General features: G+C 46.1%; 1 protein-coding gene across 13 annotated transcripts in view; it reads right to left on the minus strand.

Moving 5' to 3' along the window:
- The window catches only part of LOC148403007 (neural cell adhesion molecule 2-like), a 177873-nt gene that overhangs the window by 115716 nt on the left and 34819 nt on the right, over positions 1 to 27338 (minus strand). The window contains exon 1 of one of the 13 annotated variants that reach the window (XR_015862978.1): positions 13726 to 13938. The exons of 11 other annotated variants lie outside the window; for them this stretch is intronic. Coding sequence is in view for 1 of the 2 variants with exons in the window: in XM_088398097.1 (XP_088254223.1) it covers positions 13726 to 13777 (52 nt within the window). In the remaining variant the exon portion in view is untranslated. Of the gene's footprint in view, positions 1 to 13725; positions 13939 to 27338 lie in introns of those variants that run through there. One more of the 13 variants, XM_088398097.1, reaches the window with a different exon arrangement.

Here is a 27338-nt window from a genome sequence, read left to right on the forward strand (position 1 = left end):
GGACGGATGGAGGAGAAATAGAAAACAGGGCTAACATTGCACTCATCCCACGGGTGATTTCCCTGGAGATGGCGGGAAAGGGAAGAGAGGACACGGACAGGATGGACACGTCACCTTGTGACTTAATTGCAGGCGTGCTAGGGAGTTCGGCCGCCATCCTCGATATTTCCTTTAACTGCAATGTGCGACTCTCATTTGAGGCATTTTATACAAAAGTACAAAATAATACTTCTATTTTATATTTCATTTATAACTCAATTCATTTTTAGAATGAATTTTGAATTCATATTTTTTCCTCTTAGCATTGTGATTCCACCTGATTATTTTTCAAGTTCCTCTTCCCGTGTATTTTTGAATCAACACAAGCAAGAAATGAATCTTTCTGTTCAAGCCCTTTAGCTAAGGCTAACGCTAAAATAAAGGTAAACAAACCATGAATTAATATAAAAGACAGTTGGATTATAGTTATTATGAACTTCATCAACACAGATTCTAAACCTGTGCGAACTGACAAGGCCATTCCACTTGAGTTGCCACAACGTGTTCCAATCAACACATTGTCCCTGCAATCACCGTGGGATCCCGCAATCCCATGGCATGGCATGGCATGGCATGGCATGGAGATGGCGAGCGGGAAGGATTGGCACCCGGCTCGCCCGCCCGCCCGCCCCGCCGCATGGCAACTCGGCCGGCGTTTCCAGACGGTTGTGATTTATGAAGCATTCCGAACGGCGGGACTAATGAACGCGACTGGACATGTGTTTGCTCATTCCTCTTGTCTTTGAGGAGCACTCTTGGACATGCATCAGAACGAGTCATCAATGGTGAAAAGCACACATTTCAGATGATACAAGGGCTCAGTAAAAGAAGAATTCTATTATGAATCAAAAAGCCAACGGCATATCGACGAGCTCATCGTGTATTACCGTTGAATCTTTTGGATTATTTTTCGAAAGCCACTCAGTGGTGAAAATATCACGGCAAATAAAATATCCCCTCAACTAATAAGATTACATTTACAACACCATCCTTTTTTGAAGCGAATCTGTGCAATGGCGATGAAGCTCCCAGGGGAGCATGGGTAAAAACAGAAAGTACAAGCAAAAATAGTTCTTGGTAGATGAAGCGTATGCTAAATATACTATATTACTTGCCTTTCACATATTGTAGGTGATGTTAATAGAACACTATTTTGACAGAGTTTAAAATAAATAAATAAACACTATCTTGAGAGTTTAGAAATACATGAACACATCAATAAAATCTTCACTACAATAGGTCGTAAATGGCTAGTTAGCCAGCTAATGTGCATGTGCGCATTGCATTGGAATGGGTGTGTTATTTCACCAAATCTTTGGAAGAAATGACACATTTTGGAGCAATACCGTGATATGGTAATATGTTGACCAAACTGTCAGAATGTGACTTTGGCCCCCCACCTCGTTCTGAATGAATAAGATTGATTCCTTTTGTATGTCCAGCCGACAAGCATTTTTGATACAAATATGTACGGTCATTATAATTTGTCGGACACTCATTTAGAGACAAGAAACAAACCGCTGTACGTGTGTATGCAAACATTAAAAGCAGTTTCGCACAAGCGCCCACTTATTTCTCCACCAAACGGATGTTGACGAGCAAAGACTTTCCCTTCCATTTCCCCCAAAAAAACCCAGCAAGAAGCATGGAGACAGGTAGAACTCAAAAGACGGAATATTTCATCATGTTTTTACCAGTCCGACGGAAGGAGCGTGTTTGTATCAGCATCTGCCGACGCACTTATTGGAAATCTAGCCATGCTGTCGAGTTCTGTTTGGGTTGGCTTGTCTTCACCGGGCCGAGGCGGCGAGCAGGTCACGTGACTGACCCGACGTGCCGGGACCGACGCCGACTTGCTTGGAACAAATATTTACAGCGGAGGGAGGGAGGGAGGATAAGGAAACTGGAGTTTGCGTTTTGATTCAAAGGAACCATGACCGTTGCTGCACATGAAAAGAATATTCTCAGACACTTCCTTCTCTGCACAGACAAGGACAGACAGCAGTTTAAAACGGAGGACATACACTCAAAGAACTTTGCTGGTGCCCACATTTTTTTCTTGCCAGTGTCAAGGTTAGCTTCCCTCCCCCCTCCTCCCTTTTGGTTTATCTCGCTGCCCCCTCAGAGCTCACTTGGTGAGTTTCCCGCTCGAATTAAAGGGGGCTTTCCCAGGGGCTGGCTCATTTACAGGCCGAGAGAGAAGCCGCGAGCTTCATAACGTTTTCCGCAGCCTGATTTTATAAACAGACCATCTACTACCACACACACGGTCGTGCCAGCGGGCCCTCACACATGACCAAGTCGTTGGACGTTCTGCGCCGCTTACATGTCAGAGGCACATTTTTGTCGTCTATGTTTTTAATCAAACGACAAATACAATTCTAATCCCATTCTTTTGGCCTTCCGGGGAAACAGAACCAGCCTTAGATAAACGGGAGCGACACCAAACAAAAATGACTCATTATCCGTCCGGGCACACTGACACTGTGCCACAAGCGAACATCTCAAACTGGCAAATATGTTGTTTTTTATTGCGTACCCACCGAGAAACCCATTGCAGCTAAAAAAAAAAAAAGAGAGAAGCTATTCCCTTTTGGTAGCGCGCCAGAGTGTATTTTCAATTTAATGCTTCAAAAATTGATTCAAGCATCAGGAGTTGAAGGTTTGGAGCATCGGAGCATTTCAAATGTTTTTTGTTGTTGTTGTTGTCGTTGTTAAAGTGCAGCAGGTGAAATGGTGTGTAAAAATAAAAAAAATAAAAAAAAATCATGTGAAAAGGAGATGCTCTTAATAGACCTGAAGAGGTTGAAGTGAAAAGTCTGAAACAGCCACCCTGAGCTGCACCGTCAGATAAAAAGCACATCGACTCAAATGTATTAGTGGAAGGGATTAAGCTTGCGTCACGTAACAAAATGGATTTTTCAAAGATGGTGTCAAAGACAAGTGCACACACAGGAAGAGACATTTTCACACTCCTGAAAGTTCTCCCAAAATCCACTGAAAGCCTTGGCCACACCAACTGACTGACTGACTGACTGACTGACTGACTGACTGACTGACTGACTGACTGACTGACTGACTGACTGACTGACTCACTGACTCACTGACTCTCCATAGCGAGCCTTTTGATTGATTGACTGACAGGTTAATCCCATTCCCAGCAGGAGCCACCCGTTTCCAACACCGCTCATCCTGTTCAGGGTCACGAAGGCTTCTGGAGCCTCTCCCAGCTGACATCAGGCCAAAGGCAAACTACACCTCGAACCAGTCGCAGGGCACATATCGAGACAAACAATCAGTCGTACCAAAAAGGCCGCCGCCGCCGCCACTGAGCGGGACTGCATTGCACGCTGGTCACACTCAAATCACGCAACAGGATTGATTTTTTTTTTTTTAGACAAGGAATCATTACCGCACATTGCTATCTTACATGACCTCAATTTCCTTTTGGGAAAATTCTCCCCAAATCTGACAATGGTTCCACACAAACGGCCGATTGTCATCCAAGTGACTTGTCCTGATTTTCTCCTCTCGTATGACCTCAATTTCGTTTGGGGAAAATTCTCCCCAAATCTGACATGGTTCCACACAAACGGCCGGTTGTCATCCAAGTGACTTGTCCTGATTTTCTCCTCTCGTACGTATGACCTCAATTTCGTTTGGGGAAAATTCTCCCCAAATCTGACAATGGTTCCACACAAAGGCCCGATGGTGATCCAAGTGACTTGCCCTGATTTTCTCCTCTGGTATTTGCATCATGGCAGGAACCCCATCAATGAGTTGAACTGCCTATTTCCAGGAAACAGTTTGTGCCTGTTTCCAAGGTAGTGGCGTGTGTAATTCTGCTGAAGCAGGCAGCTCCCGTCATCGCTCATCACACAGACAGCCTTGAGCGGTCATGAGGCGCAAAAAGCGTCAAGCGCAAGAGTTAGAGTAAGCAGAAATCCTCATCGAAAAGCCATCTATTTCCCGATGATTGACTTTCCACATCATCGACGAGGCCTTTTCCACGCGCAGACTCGGGAGTCGGACTTGACAGCAGGATGACCTCGGAGCATCCATCACCCGCCCACCGTCACAAACAAGCGACGGTCGGCCGCCCGAGCCTCTGCGCACCGTCGGGCGAATCCACGCGCCGCTCGCTAACATCCGAGTCGCGCGTCACGCCGAGCTTGAGCAACCGCTTTTAGTTCCTTACACACCCGCGGCGTTTTCTGAATTGCAAATTGCCAAGAAGTAAGGCCAAAATGTTTGCCAGCCGCAGGAGACAATAGATGAGCCGGTGTTGCCGCTTCCTTGGCAACAAGGGGCGGAAGAGTAAGAAATCGGTCGTTTTTCGCTAATAAACTAAATTGTCTCGACAAGTGCGCTTAATTAGATGTCGCATGGTGTCGCTGACAAACCAACAAGAACACAATCATGACTGCAATGCTACATTGAACTTTGCTTTATTTTCAATAGACTCATTATAATCCCTCGGGGGGAATTTCAGTCACTGGCCGCTTTCCGTTGTCGCTTCTGCACGCCACACGCAAGCAGGCGGGCGGGCGGGCGAGCGAGCAAGAAGTGAGAGTCGCTGCCTTGCTTAAGGGCAGAAGTCAGACAGTGAACTGGCAACTCGGAGCTGAAATGTCTTTTGCCCGCAGCGGGACTTGAAAGAAGATGCTTCGCTTCCAAAAGGCCAAGTCTTACGGATGCGCGGGCGCCGTCCCCGAGCTCCCCAATAAAACGAAAGGTCTGGCCGGAGCCACCATTCTCAGCCGCTTTTCACAACACACAGCCTTCATTTCAAACGGCGATACGGAACACACGCGCCGGTCGACGTCAAATGCATCTGACGTCTATAGCCGCCGTCAATGGCAGTGAATGAGTTACTGTTGTACAACTTCATTTTGACAATGGTAAAAGGGGAAATGCGAAGATTTCTTTCTCTCAGCTCGTCTTCTGATGATGCATTTGCGTATGGCAAAAATCTGAATCAGCGCCCTCAATAAAAGGACACGTTTTTCCAGCTACCACTGAAGTTGAGACATTTTCCAAAAAGAAAAATGAGACAAACATACAATAGCTGCGAAAAAGAGCTTCAGCAGCGTTGGCTTTCAATGCTCAACGTATTCTTCACAGTGACAAAAAAAAAAATCGTATATCGTTTCTGGAAGAAAACAGGAAGAATACATGCACTAAAGGCACATTGCTGTGAGAGATCATCAGGTGTGCTGTGGGAAATGATCATGATGCAAAATATTACAGCGGACGACACATTTGTACTTTTTGCATTTTTGAATCAGCCATGCAAGTGTACTTTTTGGGATGAATTCTGCCCAAAAATCTGCCCAACTTGCTTCATCAGCGTGTTGGAATGGAGCCTCACCTTACAATATGAAGAAAGAAAAGTTCAATTCGATGAATTCATCCCAATAATAGCTTTGTGCATCTGATTTAAAGTGAAACAAACAAGATGATGAGGTTATTATCTCCAAATGCGTTCTTGGCTCTGCCGGGAACAAAAAACAGCTGCCAGATTTTTTAGGGAGTCGACTTTGCGGCACAACATGAATCGTTTTGTGTCCGGAGCGTCGAGCGGTTAGTCATCGCGGTAATCCTCGCTGCGAGGCACGCAGTCGTGACTGAGCCGGTTCCCATGTCGAATCTCGGCCATTGCAAATGTATTGATAAGAGGCCGGGGCGAAATTGGCGCGCTTCGTATTTGCCACTCGGAATTTTAGACGGTTGCCAACAGACAAAAAAGGGGCAAAAAAAAAAAAAGATGTGTCTTTTCATTTCATAGATGAGCAAACAAAGGTTTTTCCTGGTCTATAATTCTAATTTACAACAAAAAAGGGAGTAGTGGCCGAATGAAGACAGGTTGGGCAGGTGGAGGAGCAGCATGACGCAAAGGTTATTCTTGGACTCCTGGGGGCCGTCAGTGAACTCCTCATTCCGGTGGACTTTTATGTTGCGTGACGGTTCCAAATGAAACTCCCTGATCGGGTGGGAGCGCTCTATTCATTTGGGACTCGGACCGCCTCCACGGCAAAGGCCGTGCGGCCGCGGTCCACGGCCCACGGCCCGCGGCCCACGGCCCACGGCCGAGGTTCTCATTGCAGCTATGCCATAGCTTATGGACCGGGCGAGGTGGGTGGGCGGGCGGGCGGGCGCGCTGCACTATTTATTAGATTTTTTCACATCTGCAACTCTTTCAGATGAGCTGTCATTATTCCGCTCCTTTTGTTCAGAAGGGAACGGATGGATGGAAAGCTGTGCCGTGTGAAAGGACTTGGGTCAAGAAGGACTAACACAACAGAGCGAGCGTCTAATTGAGCAGCTCAACAAAAACACCAAGGAGAATTTCCAAGGCAAACAGAGCTGCTTAAAAAGCTCACTGACTCCCCAAGCAGATGAGGCTTGTGGTGTGGGAGGAGCGAGCACATGAAAAGAAAAAGAAATCAAAAGCGGAAGTCAAACGAGAAACAAAAAGAAAGCTGGCCCACGTTGCATTAGGCTATTCGGTTTGAAGCTCCTGTGGCAATCAGGAGAGCAGAGGCCCACCGTTCCTTCCTTTGGCCGACCCGCACCGACAAGCAAAGCAAAGCAAAGCAAAGCAAAGCAAAGCAAAGCAAAGCAAAGCAACGCAACGCAAAGCAAAGCAAAGCAAAGCTAGTCTTTGCCATCGGCAGCGGCTCACATCGACTCCTCATTAAGCACCGCCTCCCTCCCTCCCTCCCTCCCTCCATCCATCCATCCCTCCCTCCCTCCCTCCCTCCCTCCCTCCCTCCCTCCCTCCCTCCATCCGTCCTTCCCCTCCCAGAAAGAAGCATATCGGCCACCAGACAAGAAATGAGTGATCTCTTTTCAAGATACTACGCTCTCTCTCATTTTCAACTTGAAGCAATCGTGCAAGGACAGCCAGCGACATCAAGTCATCTGGCAGATAGATACATAGATGGATGGATGATCTTTGGTGCTGTTTACACGACGGCTGCTTAGCTGCCGAGTGGCAGCTGGGCGGGTGCGCGGGCGGGCGCGTGCGTGCGTGCGTGCGTGGGCTTCACGCCATCAAAAATTGGAGCGGAGTTCTTCATCAGACGACACCTTTTACTTGTGATCACAAGGGATGTGATGGAAACGTCATACTCTAGATTTATTTAAAACATGGGCTTCAGCGCAAAAGCCAAAACGTTGGCTCTATTTCAAATTCTCAACTACATTTCTAAAGCCATGTGACAAGAATGCGAACAACTTTTTGAACCAAAAAATGGTTTCAAGCTTTTTGTCAATTCTTGACTCTGGAATGTGCGCACAATTTGCTCCATTCACCTGTCCTCCCAAGCCACGGTCTGTCTATCTATCTATCTATCTATCTATCTATCTATCTATCTATCTATCTATCTATCTATCTATCTATCTATCTATCTATCTATCTATCTATCTATCTATCTATCTATCTATCTATCTATCTATCTATCTATCTATCTATCGATCGATCGATCGATCTATCTATCTATCGATCTATCGATCTATCGATCTATCTATCTATCGATCGATCTATCGATCGATCTATCTATCGATCTATCGATCGATCAGTCGATAAGCCTTAAGCCCCGAGCCGTGCTCCAGTTTGTCGACGTTTTTGTATTTGCGGCTATCGAATCAACCGCCAAAAATAAATGATCATCAAAAATGCATGTTTTTTTTTCCATACAAAGCATCCTGCTAATAAGATGAAGCACCCTCTCCGCTTCAGTCCAAAATCAATCAGTCACTATTTTGGAGCACACTCAGACATTTTCAAGCGCTTCTGCTGCTTAATGCTTCAGGCCTATTAGCAGCATCAAAATAAAAAGAAGCCTATCAATAGCGGCGTCCTTCTTATTAGCGAGTCGTCAACATTCAAACAAGAATTAGGCTGACGTGCGGCACCCTACTTCCGCCATCCGTCCGTCACACATCCTTTTCGTTGGCTAATTCAAGATATCAGCCTTTCCAGCCCACGTTGTTATTTGAAAGGCAGCACTGCGAGCCAGGCAGGAGGTGCTATGCAAAAAACGCTGCTGTTGGTTGGGGCTAGCATCCTAATCTACACAATTGACAGAGGACTCCCATTTTCTATTTTATAAGCCCAAAAATGTGTTTGTTCTTCGCAACGTGTAGAAAACAGCACACACACACACACACACACTCACACACTTGGACATAAACCCTTGAATGGATGCAAAAACGGCATTTGTAACGTTTTCAAAGGATTTTTGATGTGCGCAAGTGACAATGTGAAAATTAAACAAGTCATTTTGACTTTGATTTGAATTGTGATCTGGGAAATGTACTAGCTCACAGGTGTCAGACCAAAGGCCCCGGGCCCGCCACATCATTCGATGCGCTCCGCAAAGACAAATTGCGCATCGAGTACAAATTGTCTTCACTTTAAAAACGAGAGCTATTGCTAGCGGTTGTGACCTTTTTCAAATATTTGAACCATTTTGAATAGTCTCTGATTCCATAACTAGTGATTGTTGCGTGGCCCATACTGTGGACAGTCACAACGGCCGCTCGACGGACTCTCGAGCTCCGATGCGGCCTGCGACAAAAATGACTTGGGCCACCCTCTACTAGAGCAACTCAATATTTTAAAGAACAAAAAAAATCCTCGAGGCGCACAAAATATGATGCAATACCTGACTACAACTCGTAAGTAAATACGTACAATGAAATCTCTTATGGAGTTTGCACCGCACAGACAGTTCATGTTACGACTGCCAAGTATTTGCTTTGCCTTGCAAAATTTGTCTCCGTGCGAGCAACCAAGGATGGCTGCTGAATGGATAGCCTTTAACCCATGAATAAATAAATACAATCTAAAAGGTGTGCGGGCGGGGCAGAAATCGTCTCAGGAGAGGGCAAAGCCTCATGGCAATGTAAATAGGAATAATAAAGAGTACAACCTCAGACCTCTGCCAATTAAGCCGTGACACATTTGCTATCTAGTATGAAACTCGACTGCAATCTAGGAATTGAATAGCGAAAGGGGAAAAAAAAAAAAAAAAAGGCGCCATCGAGAGCCACATTTTGCCTACTACGTAAATCGAGCACAGTGTAGCAGCCCTTGCGCGTCAATATTTTCAGCGTTCAATCCCACAGCAATGGGGCGAGCCAGCACTCCTACTGCTTCGGGTGTCAGGCAGCATCTTGGCCCGCCCGCCCGCCCGCTGCGGCCCATTAACCTGCTAGGAGTACTTTTCAGATGGAATGCGGGACGGGGCGGCAGTCAAAGTGTTGCTGACTTGGCCGCTAGCAAAGTAAGCTGCCTCCTCCAATCACGTCGAGTCGGCTCTAATCCCATTTCATCCCAACGCGATTCCGATGACATCCGGTTCATCTCGGACAAAGTTTGAGTTCATTCCTGCCGATGCGCTCGAACGAGACGTGATCGGGTGGCTTCACGTGGAATGGGGGATACATCTTGGAAGGTGAAGGATTGGCAGCGGATACGCATGCCAATTCGTGATCGGGTGGCTTCACGTGGAATGGGGGATACATCTTGGAAGGTGAAGGGTTGGCAGCGGATACGTATGCCAATTTCTCACCTCCTGAATGCTCAACTCCCATTTCGTGCTTGTTCCTTCCCTATGCGACCCCCGCAAAAAAAGAGCCTTTTTTAAAATGGGAATATTTGCAACAGGTCTCTTCATCCCTTCTGCTAATCCCTTTAGCCGCACATCTTGTTACACTGCCTTTGAGCAAGGCGCGTTCCTTCCTTAATAGTGCTGCACGGTAGCCGACCTGCAAAATCCCCATGGACAACTACAAGAGCATGCGCAAGTGCTGAAACAAGACATTTGGGCCAAGTTTTTGTCACATAGGAAAACCGTTCATCATTGAACAGCTCCACAGCTCAGAGCAACATAAAAAGAGAGGAAGAAAAAAAAAAAGAAAAAGACATTTGGCGAACTTTATTTGCCACCACCACTGCTTGGATTCCAGCGTCGTAATGGAACGAGAGGAAAATGATGCAGAGGATGAAACTTGGTGAAACGAGCACTAAAGGGCACACGCAGCCACACATCCAAATAAATGGGGATAATACATAGCATATCCATAAGAATGAGATTGCCCTTCGGACAACGTGGAGGCCTGCTGACTCCAGTCGTTCCTTAAATGGGTTCCTTCGGCCGGCCTCCAGGGTGTGATTCCACTTCCTTCTACGCACGGACGCCTCCCTCGTGGAGGACCGTGCCTCAAACCTTGCCACCGTTACAGCACCGTTCCACAAAAGGCCGCCCCGTGCCACAACGCTGGCTGATGCTGGCTGATTTCTCCATCAAGATTGAGCCGCACCGAACGAGCGTTTGATTCGAAGGCGCGCGGAAAGCCGCGCGAGGTGACGTGAGCTAACCTCAAACACATGCTGGCTCGGCCGAGACGCACTTAGGCGCAGGGGTATAAATCTTTGAAATCCTGAGCCACTGACATTTCCCCTGAGAGATACGGCGGAAGATCTTAATGACGCCACTTAACATCACATTGGCGGCGGGTCCCCGCCCGGCGAGCCCAAGCAGCCATGTAATTCTTTGTACTAAGCGTCGCTAAAAAGCCAAATACATCAACCTTCAAAAAGTCAAGCAAAGTACAGAGTGGTTTGGAAAAGCAAATGTTTTTCCATTTGGGGTTGGGGGGTCGGACACACGTTCGCACGGTTATTTTGCCGTCAGTCACAAACACCAGTCGCCACATGGAGCAAAACGATTGGCATGTGATTATTTTATTCCCGATGAGACCTTTTGCTGTTTAATTTATGCTCAAGCCCGTTTTTATGCGCACTTCCATTCAGTTGTGGGTATTGTCCGGCAGATCAATTACAGCGGACTTTTGCCACCATGAATAGATGATAGATGACGAAAACGCTTGGTAAAAGTGTGATGAAAGAGCTCTGCAACAAAGGAATAAAGCCCATACATATCCCGCCTTTATGCCGGTTAGGGGAGAAGTCGAACTCACAAAGGGATTACCGGGGGGAGAAAAAAAAAAAAAAAAAGACGAAAAACCAACGTCCTCTTCCTCAGCACATCTGCAAAACATCAATTTGTATGGAGACTTTTCTGGAAATGAGCAGCCCACAAACTTGAGACCTCATTAAATGAAGGACACGACACAGACTATGCGGTAGTTGTGTTCAATAGGGCAAGCGACGAGTGATCCAATTGTAGTCATTGACCGAGATGGATGTTTGAGGGAGAAAAAAGGAGATTACCGGATAATTGGCCCATTATTTTAAAAATATCGAATGGGTCAAATAAGCCCCCATCTCATACATTTTAATAGGCATCAATTTGACACCGTTTTTTGCGACGAGTGGGCGAGCCTCGTTCGTCCCTGTCGTCCATGACATATACGTAGCGTTTGAAAGAAACACAAGCTTGTGTGCCATCCAACTTAACTCCTTCCACAACTTGTATTGCTCACCAAAGCATTGCATGCCAAATGTAAGGTTGAGTGTGTTTGATAGAACAGGGCTTTTCAAGTGCTTTTCCGGCCGGCCCAAGGGACGGACCGGACCGGACCGGACTGGACCGCCCCGCCCGCCGCCATTCTAACCAAGAAGCAATTCTGGAACCATTGCTTTGGCGGAATAGTATTTGATTTTGCAGGCTATTTACTTGCATCTATTTCTGGAATCTCAGCTGCATCATTCGGATGGCTAAATGATTCACAACATTAGCTGGAAAATAAATCGAGTGTAACACCAGATAAATCAATCAATTTCATTTTTAAAAATGGTACAATTCTTCTCCATTTCCAATTGGGCGGGCCACCTGCAATACCGCCACGGACCACCGGTTGACAATCCCTGCTGTAGAATGATCTCATCAACAAATTTCATGATGTAGATTTAAAGACACAAGGTTTAGGTATACTGTCGATTCCTGTGCATGCGACCTTTTTTACAGAATTGCCGATCAGTTGGTGCTGTATTGTAATAACAGCATCGATAGGTAGCAGCCTACATGGTAAATGAGCTGTGACAAAATGTTTGCTTTCCAAATATAACACCATGACTCTGTCGGAGAGGAATAGATTTGGCACTATTTCCATTTGATATCCAACACAAGCAATGACAAACACCTCTCAGTGTGATACCATGCGCCACCAATATCAGAAAAGGGAAAATAATAGCAATAAGAGAATAAATGAAAATGGGGCATTTTCATTCTTATAATGATCCTTCCCGACTGTGGTCATTGACGTATTGGTTAAACACATGCTGCCACAGCTCTTAAGTGGAAGCACAGAAGAAGAGAATTTCTCAACCACTGTGCCAACAGCGATCATCAGGTATGCTGCGGGATATGAGCAAACGGATTTTTTAAGTAGGGGCGCGGAACGGATTAAAGGTATTTGCATTTATTTCAAGGGAGAAAGATGATTTCAAATACTGTACGAAACGCTTTGATCCTTGTTGGTTTTGGTTTCGTTGTTTTTCTCTGATTTTTCTAGTGTAAAACACGAGCCTGAGATTAATGACGGTTCGGAAAGACTGCATTCGACTGTGCAAGCGCACCGGGGGTGGGGGGCGAGAGACGCAACAGCCCTCTACCCCCACCTGCCGGCGTGTGCGTGTCAGTCAGTCAGCAGGCCGCTGGAAATAAAGTCAACCAAGCAGCGATACGTTGACATCGGATTGAAACGCCACGCCGGGTGCTCGTTAGCAAAGCTCCTTTCAAGTGTGTGCGCAAGTGAGGAAATGTTGCCAACACACTGACAACGCGGATGACGGAGTTGCAGCCATCCATCAGTCAGTCCCCAATGGGACTTAGTTTCCGAGCGTTACCCGACCGACACTCAATTCTGACAATCATGAGGCTGCTCATCGGATGTGCACACGCAGACACACGCATCCTCTACACACAGAAATACACATGACACTGACGCAACAATGCAGTTTGCGCAAACTTCTCAAAGGCATCACTGGCTGCAAGTGCGGCACCGTGCAGGTGCAAATGTCTCACTTTGGGTCGACTGGACAGACGAAGGGGGGGCATGCACGATTCACAATATGGAACACGAATCTTTCTTTTGCGACTTCAAGTTGCAACCATCTGTATGTATGTACGTATACAATTTCGAATAACCTAAACAGAAAACAGTGCCCAGAAGAGGGGGGGGGGGGGGGGCATGCACGATTCACAATATGGACCACAAATCTTTCTTTTGCGACTTCAAGTTGCAAGTGTCTGTATGTATGTGTATGAAATTTCAAATAACCTAAACAGAAAACAGTGCCCAGAAGAGGGGGGGGGGGCATGCACGATTCACAATATGGAATACATATCTTTCTTTTGCGACTTCAAGTTGCAACTATCTGTATGTATGTACGTATGAAATTTCAAATAACCTACACAGAAAACAGTGCGCAGAAGAGTATTTTGTCTAAATCCAAAAAAAGAAAGCTCTCCTCTAATAATCCCTCAACCGCCCCCTCCTTTCAAAGCCCCCTGGCTCCTGCAAAGACGTGATGCAACTACCAAACAAGGTCCAGTCCAACAATCCAGCCCCTCTCTCCGTCCACAGCATCTCAAAACGCCCAAATCAAGTTGTGCACAAAGTCACAAAGCTCGGGTATTGCACGCGCGCGCGCGCACACACAGACACACGTACGCGCGCGCGCGCACGCACGCACGCACGCACGTTTACCTTGGCTGCCGCACACCAACAACGCCACGAGATGCACGAGTTGGAGCATCATTGTAGAGCAGCTCCTTCGCAGCTATAGAAAGACGGCGTACAAGGAAAAAGGTCGGATCCGTTCATCCACTCCGTCTTGGACTCCGCGGGCGACTGTGGTCCACTGGTTTTTATCGACTCCTTCCTTCCTCCCTTCCTTCCTTCCTTGCTTCCCTCCTTCCTCCGCCCCTGCCTCTACGCTCGCTCCCGCTGCCACGCTCGTTCACCGAGCTGGCGCTGCTGCACCCTCCCCGGCAGCTTTTTTGCCAAGCCAATATCTCAGTTAGCCAGAGGTGGTGGCAAAAACCAACCCAAAAAGTTCGATATTCACGTCCCGTGTTTAAGTCAAGAAGCACACATGTACATATGTAGCCTACTAAAGTACAAAAGTATTGTGGAAGGCATTTGGAAACTTGGGCAGAAAACTCAAATATTGTCATCTCAGTCATCAGAAAGTCAATTGACTTGTCAGTAGGTCCACCTTATCGTCCGTCATCCGCAGTCATGTTAGAAAGGTTACGAGTCGAACGTTTCCCACTGCAAATCTGTAGGTTTGTCGATTGATGCTGTTTGCTCGTTTGAAATGCCTGAGTGAGCGCCGTGTGAACTTGCGCCACTGCCACAAACGGTGAAAGGATAGAAAGGCAGTTTGGATTGCAATGTCGCTTTTTCCATGACTGCGTCTTTCTGGTGCTCCATAAGAGGACCGAGTGTCCGAAAGGTCTACAGTTAGATCGAGAGGGACGCCTTTATCCATTGCTTTATCCATGTCCAAGTCTTTCTGGGAAGGGAAGGGAAGGGAAGGGAAGGGAAGGGAAGGGAAGGGAAGGGAAGGGAAGGGAAGGGAAGGGAAGGGAAGGGAAGGGAAGGGAAGGGAAGGGAAGGGAAGGGAAGGGAAGGGAAGGGAAGGGAAGGGAAGGGAAGGAGCAGTTGGTCTGAAAATCACTTGCATGGAGCAGGCATATTTTGAAGGGGAAAGCAACTGGCAAGTGGAAATCATCTCTTCTGGATGTTTATGTTTTTGATTTGATTGTATTTCTTGTTCTTTGATTCTTTTTTGATTGTCATGTACTATGTATTTGATTTGACTTGTATGATTCAGCATCATCACTTGTCGGTAGGTAGCCTGCTGAAACCAAACGCTGAGGACACTTTTGTCGCTCGGGGAGGTCTTTATCCATCATGGGCCAGATTGGAGCTGCGGTTGCAGGTGGCAGCGCAGAAATGTCGAACGGAATGCAGAAAATGCCGCTTCCATCTTTGGCGTCAACGGGAACACATTGAATGAGTTTTCAAATGAAACATCAAGCGCTTAAAGATGTTGCCTTTGAGAAAAGTGCAACATCAATAGTTTGTTTGTCTTCTGTTAAGGCAATGAAGGATGTGCAAGTGCAGACGAGTGCAACGGTAACACTTTGAACGGTGAATTACTAGGCTATAAAAACACCAATGCCATTTGTTATTGCTTAAGCTTGACCTGAACAGCCTTGGGGAAGCTGTTGAAATGCTGCTGCTGCTGCTGCTGCTGCTGCTGCTGCTGCTGCTGCTGCTGCTGCTGGCACTTGCATTCGGATTTCCCTTTTGCCAGCAACTTTGACGTCGGTCAAAGCTGCGCTCGTTTTCTTTAGCTAGGAGTCTGCGGCTGTGTCGAGACACTGGCCGACAGTCTTCTTTCTTTGCTAATAAGTGATGGGCCCTGAAAAACGAGGAACTCATCCTCGCTTCTGCGGCGGCAAATAAACTACACTGACGAAAGATAAGCTGCGGTTCACTCGACGAGGATGAGGAGTTGCCTAAGCAAGAGGGAACGGACAAAGCTCATGCTAATCGCCAAGCTAACTTGTTACAAAACACCGATCAAGTGTTGGATTTACAGCGCAGAAGTCGATCTGACATGGGAGCTAACTTTATGACTGATGGTCGCTCGCCCTTCTTCTTATCCAAATGCTGATGCGAAGAAAGAAAAACGAAAACCAGATTTTCATCCCTTTTGACTTCATCCAAGTTTGATGTTACAGTACAACATTGCCGTGCAGCTTTACAGGAATACGTATTTCTCTCCTAAAGTTCTGGTCAAAATATAAATTGAATAACGTTTTGCATTCAATTTCACTCAAAAGTGCTTTTTGTTTTTTTCCTTCCCCATGTGGTTTCAAAACTCCGGAACCAATTTCCACCCAGGTAGCATGGCAACACACAAAGCTGTGCTTGCGTGACTAATGGAGCCTTAATTGGCAAGGTTCTTTCAGTAGGTTATTTTCAGACAAGTTGGAAACGGTTCTTTTTCAAAGCTCGACAAGATTGACACCATTATACAAAACTTTTGTGTTCATTGCCACAAAGAAATGGAAGATGAATCATGCATGTATTTTAATCTCAGTCCAGCGATGCAGTTCAATAACTGCGAGGTGAACTGTCCCGGCAGTGACAGTTACTGTTGATTGGTGCTTGCAACTGTCTATTCATTCGCTAATGAATTTAGACTGTTACTGTATTTGTATTCGTTTCAATTTACTTTTCTTTTTACTGTCTATGTGGTTGTTTCGTTGCGCTTTGTTACAGCTGCAGCCATTGTAAAATGCAGTCTAGAAATGCAGTTGTATTGAGTATATAGAGATATTGATCTAGATATACGTACGTACATAGATATATAGATCGATATTTCTTATGACCACTTTCAAAGTTTGATGATATGAATAATGAGTTTTTGATGTATTATGCTTACAATTTGCTTACCATAGTAACCTGTCAAAGTGCAGTGAAAAGTGAAAAAAGAAAATCAACTTCATTGACTGTACACAGTACAGTTGAACTAAGGAAACATCTTGCGCCTTTGACAAGGCACTGCCCTCGATAAAGACACAAGCCAGCGCGTGGCTTGCAGACCATGCGAATGGTTAGGTGAGATTGTCGAGGGGAGTCTCGCTCTAAGTAATCCACGGGCTCACGCCAGGCCAGCCTCTGGGTGGTCAGACGTTGGTCAGATCGCTCATTAAAGCGGCCCGGCCGTCCCTCCTCGGCTTCTTCTCTCTGCCTCAAATTGCCTTCCCAGCCTCATGCTGCGCCGGGGCCAGGGGGTCAACAGATTATCTTCTTAATCCCGTTAATCCGTCCTCACATCAGGCAGAGATGATTCTCACAATAATTGTATTTGCCCGCGCCTCAATTAGACAGAAGCAGAGGTCTGACTGACTGAGGTAGAAGGAGACGGACGATGCGCATACGTCAGCGGCGTGGAATGACAAGAAAAAATAGCTATGGGAGCACATTTTCTTTGTGACTTTCACTTTGCACACGGTCTTTACCAAACAAATTCCATTGAAAACAAAGAGCGGGGTCAAGCGGATCGCACACAGAGCAATCTTCCTTTTGATTACAAGTGACAAACATATGGCATCTAACCAGTCAGTGGCAGCAAGCCAGGCCAGGCCAGGCCAGGCCAGGCCAGGCCAAACGCCTGGATTTCTACATCCTCACTCGCTGCCTCACTCTTGGCAAACAGATGGACTGAAAAGCGGGACACCGGTCATATCAATTTAAAGATCCAAAGCATTTCATTTATTCATTTATACGTATATATATAGAGAGAGATATATAGATGTATATAGATATATATATATAAACACACACATATATGAATGGTACAGACAAGCCGTTTCTCAAAATCTTTGGTACCTCTCAGATCCACAAAAACATTTGTCCGCTGTTATTTGGTAGCATATTGTTATATGCTTTGAACATGACTCGAAGCGTGTGAGAATTAATTCGATGCACTAGTTTCAGAGTTTTTCACTCAAGAAAGCATGCATTAATTATTATGATCTCTGAATATATGCGTATGGCTCTTTTCTGCAGCATAATTAGACTTTGTAAATTAGTGTTCCTCCTGTGCTTCAAACTATGGAGGGAAAAAAAATCTGGGCATACATAGCTCGTTGATTTAGTTCTCTAAAAAATATGTAATAATATATTAATCTAATCTGTCAACTATTTTACCTGAAGTATTTTTTTTTTCCAGATCTAATTTGCTTATCAGTTTTTCCTCAAAAAGCATTCAGTACGGTCTTGACACTGAAGAGGTTCCTAAGCGACGTCTGCCATTTTGGTAATAAACACATAATCCAACTTTACTGTGTAAATCTCGAGGGCGCGGGTGGTGGTGGTGCCGCCGCCGCTTATCCAAGCATGTTTTCTACTGTTGCAACCTTATAATCATTTTGCTTTGCCATGGAGCTCCAGGAGCCACTTGATACTCAGTCGTCCTCACTCGTGTACTTTTTGTACTACGGTCCTTTTATTCTCGCGCCTTTATATGTTCACAACGCGGAGCAAGGAAACACAGAGTGATTCAAGTGCAAAGAGAAATCATAGCTTCAGCGGTAACAAAAGCAAAAAAATGCAAGTGTCTGTGGTTGTGCTTCTTGATGTCTTCAACCTTCCAATTTGCCAGTCTGAAGTCAAACCGGGTGGGTGACCTTTTTCAAGCCCCTTTTCTGGTGTTACGCTTATCTTTGAGGCTGATAACGACCCCCCCCCCCATCTTGACGTGGAAAAGTCAGCTTTCTTCATATCGCTAGATGCAGCCGGAAAGATTTGGAATCTGGTGTGTGTGCGCAACAGAAGTAGACTCCAAAAAAGAAAAACTGCAGAAAACTTATTACAATAGCATCTAATTGGTTCAATTGTGATGATGATTGAAGTTGTTTACTAAAGCTATTCCAATCAAATAAAGTGCAATAATGAGCCACTTCTCACTGCAGGCCAGTTTTGTTTTCAGCAGGGAAGAAAAGGCGCCGTACTCTACTCAGTCCAGTAAGGCTTCATTTTGCCTTTTCACGGTCAATCGATAAATCAACGGCATTCGCATTTGGACAATGGCAATTTCGTTTTTTCATTTCTGTACCAGTCAAAAAAAAGGCATCATGAAGTTGCTTTGGAACATTTCTAGCCTTTTTTAGCATGCAGATGGAAAACTTGCACATGCTAACTAATTTGTGACATACGTATCGCTAGTTAGCATGCGGCTTCCGCCAAAACCATTATTGACTATTTACAAAAGCACGATGACTGACCAGGATTCTTCCTTGGGCCACAATGCGACGCAGTATTTTAGTTTAAGTCGGACATTTTAAACAAAAAAGAAAAACTTTTCTGTCGTTAACAGCAGAAGTTTCAAATCCAAACGTCAACTCGATAAGGGTTGCGTTGCATTGCGTTGCGTTGTTGAGCACTCCGACTTTTCATTGCTATTGAAATGAGTTGCGCCTTAATTTCAAATCAGATCTGCTGCACTTGACAGCTAACGAAATAAATCCTCTTTGCAAAACTGCTTTTGTAGGAAAAAAACATTGTGGTGGTTTTTTTCTTGCCTTTAGAGATGATCGACGCTATTCTTTGCCGGCTGCTCATTTGTGCCAACATGTATTTGTAGTGTGTGTGTGCGTGCGCGTGCGCGCGTGCGTTTAACTCCGGTCTCTACCGAGGTTGGTAACAAGAGCCTGATCAAAATACGGGATTTTCTTTCCCTTCTACCGCTGGTCTTGGAGGGAGCCTTGGCGAGGCTTTGCTATTGATCACTCTGTTTTGGCAATCCTATCTTTATTTCTTCAGTGCACTGGACGGTCTCCAGATAGCTCGCTGGAAATTTGATCATTTCTCTCATTATGCGCATGTTTCAATTCTATTGTTTCTCCAATACAGGTCATATTTGGATGATTACGACAACGACAAAAAAGTCCATCTGTCTAATCTGTAATGATCTTGCTCTCATTATTGCAATGTTGCCAATATCGATTTTTTTTTTAATCTTAGTTACCTGGCGGAGTAACACTGCCTGATGAGGTGCCAGGAGTGCACAAACTGATGAGACGTCAAAAACAACATGGTGAAAAGTCTACGCAAGTCACATATATTTGTTTTGAAGTTAAACAGTCAAAATGGAGTGGCACATACACGAGCCGTCGGAGAATGCTTTTACAGCCCAAAGCATTTTCTTAGGTTGTAAAAGCCAATGCAGCGCTGATTTACGACATTCATCAATCAGCTTTTTCCAAGTTGCAGAAACTCCTGGCTGACATAAAATTCTATTATTGTGGCCAGCCTACGGTGGATTGAACCTCTGGGACCTGCAAGCAACAGCCTGCTCTCCTTCAATTGGCTCTCCAAAACAGGAGTAGGAAGAGGACATGGGTGAGGTGCGGTACCGAGGGAGCTGCCCCTGTTTCGTGATCCGCCCGCCCAGCTATCAATCTCACGCAGGCCTCCTCGGCGCTGTCCCGTGGATCTCTCTGATTGAATTCTTCCGGGGCCTAACAGCTCCCAAAGCCTACTGGCAACATGTGTGACATTTCTGAGCCTCCACTTAGGTAGCATGTTTCATTTGTTAGACGTAGACAGAGACTTAACTTTACTCATCCCTTGGGATCGCTCCCTCGGGAAATTCTAGTCCACCAGCTACGCTATCCTATTGGAAGAAATGTTTTCTTACTGTACCTATGTCAATGTAAGCTACTATATATCCATCCATCCACGCATCCATCCACGCATCCATCCACGCATCCATCCACGCATCCATCCACGCATCCATCCACGCATCCATCCACGCATCCATCCACGCATCCATCCACGCATCCATCCATCCATCCATCCATCCATCCATCCATCCATCCATCCATCCATCCATCCATCCATCCATCCATCCATCCATCCATGCATCCATCCATCCATCCATGCATCCATCCATCCATCCATGTATGTATATTTTACGAGAGCCGCTGACCGACACGCGTTGAGCCCAGTAGTCAAACTACTTGTTCTGCAAAGAGCATATGAAAGTGTCAGTGGCGAGAATCAATAAAGCATTTTTACAACAACAGCTTAAGAAAATGCGGCTGCGGAGAGGCGGCGTGTAGTGCTTTGCTCTGATGTATGGCAGTGGTGTGGGGAAAATTAATTTACTGATGTGAATGTGAGAAACACGCACAGTCTAGAGGACTATTAAGAAGCGACTTGCCTGTCTGTCCCCAAGCATAAATACTAGAAACATCTTTAGTGGCTAAGAAGAGAAATATCCATTATCACCATGATTGTTGGTGGAAGCCCATAAAGCAAAAAAGGAGCTCACAGGACTTCAATGCCTTTGACATTTTAGTGAGTGAGCATCTTTATGTTTATGTGAGCAGGATGACCAAGGATTGAGAAGGTGACCACGGCGTTAATAAACATTCCAGACGCATTCAGTCGACAAGTGCGCCGCTGACTCGCCACATTAGGATGTTGGATCGGGAAGAATCGAATCTATCAAGAAAAGAGCTGCTTTTGCCACACAGAACAGGATGTATACATATTTAGCTTGCTGTGAAAAAATAGGAGAGAAGAGGATACAAATGAAGTCGGCGCAAGAGGCAATCTTCAAAACAGACGGAAATCACACTGGGAACATACGACAACTCGTGAAATGAACGGACGGACGGACGGCCAAATGGGGTGGGTGTCAATTTATTTAGAGGAGAAGAGACGACTGAGCACAGGTGGAAAATAGAGAGGGGGCAGTGTACTGTATATACTGTCAACAAAAACGAGAACAGTATTCGACATGATCAAAATAAAGTTGGCACGAGTCAACCGTATCCAACTCGGGGGGCGGCCATCTTGTTATCGTCCGAAATAACAACACGGTCGCCGGGTCGCAGGTCACGACAATCACAGCTCATCTCTTTCAGAAGCTGTGCCGTCATTGGTTGTGACCCGAGACCTGTGATGTCACTTTCAGTCAAAAGCAAGTGGTAAAATGGCCGCCCCAGGAGATGAATTCAAACAGGTGGATTTTGCCTGTTGAACAAAGAAACTTCACCCCCTAGTGTTTTTATTTGAAATCATTTTGTTCATATACCTGCTGTGCAAGAACAATAAAGGCATTCGATTCTAATGTGACTGTACAAGGCAATTATGTCATTTAGTGGACTAATCTGCATATCTGAGAGGAACCTGCTCATTGTTTGAAGGAAACGCTCGTTTGTTCGTTCGTTTGTTCGTTCGTTCATCGAGTTCACAGCTCATCTGCCTGCCGTCAAGCCGCCACTGGGATCGCGGTGATCTATTCATGGAGTGGCCAGCACGCGGTCCAAAATGTTGCAGAAGCACACAACGCTCTGTCTGCCAGCTTTGCTGAATTCATGGTATGGAATTGGCATTCACAGGCCGCTCGCTCCTCAGGCCGCCGCAGCTGCCGAGTGAGTGACTGGCAGGCAGGCAGGCGGCTGTGGGAATAGATTGTCCGAAATGATTTGCTTTTCCTCCCGAGCTTGGCGTGTCACCAGCCCGCCTTGTTCTTATCTACGCTGCGACGCCATTTGCGGGCCAGCCCTGACGCCATGCAAGCCATCTGAATAGGAAGATGTCATTTTCTGATGTGCTTGACTTGACGACATTGAATTTTCATCAGACCCCCGAATGCTCTGAGCTCCAAATGCACATTTTATGTTTTGTTTCTATTTGGAAACAAGTCAAGGGTGATGCAACGGGTGATGCAATACAGTAACTTTGCACCTATCAATCCATCACGATTGCATTGTTGAGGTCGTCTCGGAGGGCAGTGAAAGGAAAGCTCGTCCGACAGGACGGTCAAGAACCCGAGCGTCTATCATCTGAGGTCAAAGGCCTCAGGCTTCCATGTTGGGGTGTACACAAATCCCTTTTCCACCCACTACAAAACAAAACAAAGCAGAACCTCGCATCACAGAGATGATCATGTTCCATCAGCCCACAGGCCAAAGAGAACAAATGTGAGCTACTGAGGGAGAACCTCAAGACCCAGCTGAGCAGCAAAAGCAAAGCGGGTGGAAAAGACAAGAATGGCAGAAGCACAACATTGACATTTTATCTGAGGGGCTGAGATTTTTTGGACTTTTTTTTGACAGGACATTCTGATACCGCCCCCACCAGCACCACCTCGAGACAAAGGCTGATACACTGCAAAGAAACTTGAATTGCATCATCGTTGACAAATCCAATCATAGCAGGACCGACTCAATTAAATGGTGAAGTTTTGTTTTTCCAGCGTCATCCAATTAATTCCATTTAGTCTTCTCCAACATTGCTTTCATTTAGAGCTTATGTCCGGACTTGACTCAAGGAGGGAAACAGGATGAGGCATTTACAGTTACTGAGTTGGTAGCTGCGCAATAATGTACAATTTAATTAGGTGCATTAGGAGGATGGCTTTGGCTGGCCGGCCGGCATGTTCACTCAAACATTTGATCCTCCAAGCAGCGTTGAGCCTTCCTATACCGTCGAGCAAAATGACTTCTATTAAGCCCGAAACATTGTCAAATCGTCTCCAGAGAAATTGAAATTTGCACGAACCTGTGGCAAAGTCATTTCAATGATCCCAGCGTGGTTTGCGTGATCGCCGAGTGATATCGTGTGAGGTGCTGTGGGCAAAATCGAATGAACACATTCGCAACGCATGGCAGCTTCTAGTATTTGGGGATTTAGCGTCGTGTCCGTGTTGGGGCTGGGGTTGGGGTCCTAACATCATTGTCGAGCGGCCGTTGGGGAACCTCCCCAAATTCCTAATATAATATGAGGTGCTCATGCATACGTACATTGATTTGGGTTGACAGTCATAATGGCCCTCCCTCCGAAAGAAGCTATGACTACAACGCGGACTTTGACACCCCCTGCTCTACAAACGACCAAAATCTCTCAAGGCAGCAAACCTTTCCAGGTATGCGGCTCACTTTAACTAGGTGGGTGTATGACCTCTGCGAAGGTCAACTAAATTTCATCTGCTACTCATGAGCCACGCTTAGTTTCCAATACAATCATCGGGTTTTGTGGCTCTATTTGAGGAATCGCTCTGTGTGTGCCTGAGAAAGAGGAGGGGAAAAAAAACAACAAAAAAAAAACACCACGTTGAGGCCGAGCCAATTGCTTCGCTGTAATGACATAATATTGACTCGCTGTGTCTTCCAATCTCCCCTATTTCAAAGTGCAGAAGCCGCATTAGATTCCCAAGCGATAGCGCCACTGTTACAGCCATTTGTAAATCAGTCAACTGAGGCGGCGGCGGAAAGTCTCTTTTAATTCAGTCTCTCCAATCATCATGTTTTTCTAATTAAAGTGTCAGCATGACCAGTAAACATTAGCATTCTCTGCTCAAATGATTTCTTTTATGACCATAAAAATAGCCACAAAGCTGCGTTCTTATTGCCGCTAATGCACTTTTATGATCTTGTGTTGTTTGTCAATCGAACGGGAATCAAATGTTCCCGATTGACGCCAGCCACTGTGAAGACATATTTGCTTTCATTGGAATCCATCCGGCCCCGTGCGATATAATCTTAAAAAAAAAAAAAAAAAAAAAAAAGCCATTTACTGGCTCTTATTTGGTTGCTGGTGGCCAGGTCCCCTTTGAGAAATCAAAGCGTTCCACTAAAGTCACCTTTTATAACCTCAATCCAGCTGGGCTAATGCCGAGAGTTGAGGAAAAGATGAAGCTGAGCGGATGTCCATTATGACAGCTGGACAGTGGGACAGGACAAGCGTTGCCAGAATGTACATATGCCACGGTTGCACGGTGGCGAGAAATGAGCAGCTCTCTCCCCTCTCGTGTTCTCCTGCCGGGAGCCGGCCGGGGTTGCAAATGAATGCGCTCGTTGCCAGACACCCATATTTTACCTTCTCATTAGCAGCAAAGGAGGACGAGGTAATTAAAGCACTGGAGCAGCAGCCAGGCCGGGCCGGGCCGGGCCGGGCCAGGCGAGCTCCGAGCTCCGGAAAAGACGCTCCAAATGCCGAGGTGCGAGGATCCAGAGATGGAAAGAGCGCACCATTTCAAACCAATGTGTGTCAGTCAAAATAAAGCAAATAAATCCAATCAAGAGCAACACTCATTTTGCATACATCCAAAGGGAACAAATACGGCCGCTGCGTCCAAAGCGGCGAAATCGCGCTCTTATAATTGTCCGACCAAAAAAGATGACAAATACACACTCGGCAAACAATTTCAAGCTGTCCGCCACACACGGACATTTCCCAAATAACAGGCCGCCCCGAGCTGCATTCTTGAGCGTGACATTTGATTGAAAGGTAGTACAATGCGGCCAGATCGAGAAATGTGTTTTCAAATCCAAATGCCGGCCGCCGCCGGTGGTTTAACCTCGGCACGCGCTGTGCAAATATGGCCTTTGGCTGTGGCTGTGAGCAATGCAAATGAGATTGGAGCGTTACAGTTTCAATTGGCATCCAAAATGGCGTTGCGATCCGAGCGTGGATTGGAAACGTGAGCGTTTAGCATCGCTAGCTAGCAAGCTTTTGTTCGCAACCATTTGGGCGAATTGAAAGCATTTGAAGAAAAAGCAATCAGGCTCGTGCACATAACATTAAACACTTTACTATGTACCGTAATAAATGCTCATTTCTTAGCCCCCGACAATAATTCGCGTAAATTGCAGATTTCCGAGCAGCTCGATATCGAAGCCGCCGAACGATCCGGTCGCGCCAAACGCTCCGTAGGGAGGACTTGATCATTTCGATCATTGTCCAAATAATGTTAGCAAAGCCAATGTGTTTCCAGCAAATGACTGACAAGGGACTTAATTAGCAAACGCACACCCCCACCCACTGATGAAATTGGATTTTATCGCGTGCGTTACAACCGGCATCAGCAGCGGAGTCAGCCCGCCGCGCTTCCAATTTGACTTGCTGGCGCACCAAGCCAGAAAGCGGCCGCGTTACATCAGAGAGGAGCCATTACTTCTGGATGCCGTGCCAATGACTTGTGTCATGTCCCATTAATAATGGTAATGACGGCATTACGGGGGGGGGGGGCGAGTTGTAATTCAAAGATCTACCGAGCGAGAGCGACAAGGTCATTGCAAATGACAGTCGGTCTTTTACAAGGATAAAATATGCACAACTTCTTTAAGATGACTCAAAGTATCACGGGACTGGAGATGAGTCATCAAGCGCAATCAGGAAGTGTCACATTAACAAAGAAATGAACTTGTAAATCCAGCAGACTGATTCCATTTGGCAGGAATGCTAACAGGCTGTACGCAGGCTCAACGTTCCCTCCTTAGGCCTTTACAGGGAAAGCATCTATTCAACTCACTGAAATCAATTCACACCGTTTAGAGATATGTTTTAGTTGATTTGATACACGGTACCGCAACTGCTTTCTGTTAAGGCAAATAGTCATCACATTACGATATGCCTCGGTGACATGACTTCACGATATGACAATGTGGCAACGCGACACAATATTGGATCTTTTTTTCATATATAGCATATGAGAGTAACTTTATATTTGTGACCCCAAAAATATAGTGCTATGTTTCAATTCATTATGATGCCATGAAAATATGACCAAACTTGTCATGCTCCAATTACGTTCTTATCACTGAATGGCGAGCAACTCAAGTTACAACTGAGAGTTTGTACATTTGCTGCATATCAAATGCCTCGAGGCAACATTTATTTTCCTAAAACGAAACTGCTTTGAGGGGAAAAAAAGGCAGGTATCCCCGCCGCCCCCCTTAATGAATGGAAGGGAAGTTCCAAGCAATTAATCCCAGCTATCGGGCGCCTCCTGTGCCACTGTGTGTGGATTTCTCTGCTTTTCTGAGTTATGCTTCTAATTTAGCTGAAAGAGAATCCCCAATAAATGCTCCTGAGTAAATGTGATCATAAAAGCAATGCAGACTCCAGGATGCTTCGTGTCTTGATGAGAAGTATGCCGACCAAACTCTTTGCGAGGTGTCTAAAACTGGGATTGAGCCACACGAGGATCATTCAAAGTGGCGCCACACGTACGTCATCCGTTTTGTTCGAGGGAATGAATCGAAATTTGATCTGCGCACTTTCTGCGGGGGCATTTCATTCTATCTACAGCGAGGACGGCGGACACATTTTATTTGGAGTTACACTTGTGCAGCGGAGATGTTTTACGGCGTGGAGCCTGCCCGCCTGCCTCCACACGATGGATTTCTTTGACTTGGGAGGGAGTAATGGCTTGTAGGTGGGAGAAGCATCCTTCCTTCCTTCCTTCCTTCCTTCCTTCCTTCCTTCCTTCCTTCCTTCCTTCCTTCCTTCCTTCCTTCCTTCCTCCCTCCCTTCCTCCCTCCCTTCCTCCCTTCCTTTTCCATGCACCGCGGGACATCTCGCAGCCATTGTTCTCCCCTGGCCGCAGCCATCTGTCTAACTTTACTGCAACAACACTTGCTGCGGCTGCAGGCAGGAGCTGCTTCCATCTGATTGAGTGAGGCTCCACTTGACCTTCAGCCATTTGACTGAGACTGTATTAAAAAGAGCCAGCAAGAGCTGGGTGGGATTTTTACGGCTGAGCTTTCCCAAGGTCCTACTGACCTGATGGATAGATATGACGAGGATAAATCCGGCGTTCATACCAGCACGCTCATCCGTACGGGGACCAAGTAGGAGTTTGCGATGACGTATGTGGCCGGCGGCCGCTTTGTGCGTCTGCACTTTGGGATTAAAGCGTCCCTTTAAATGCTGTCGTGCGGTGCGCGTGCGCGCGGGGTTGCATATGCATGCGGCTGTCAGTCAGACAGCACATGAAA

The sequence above is a fragment of the Syngnathus floridae genome, chromosome 2, assembly GCF_059516105.1.
Source record: "Syngnathus floridae isolate MCC-2025c chromosome 2, RoL_Sflo_1.0, whole genome shotgun sequence".
NCBI classification, from domain to species: domain Eukaryota; kingdom Metazoa; phylum Chordata; class Actinopteri; order Syngnathiformes; family Syngnathidae; genus Syngnathus; species Syngnathus floridae.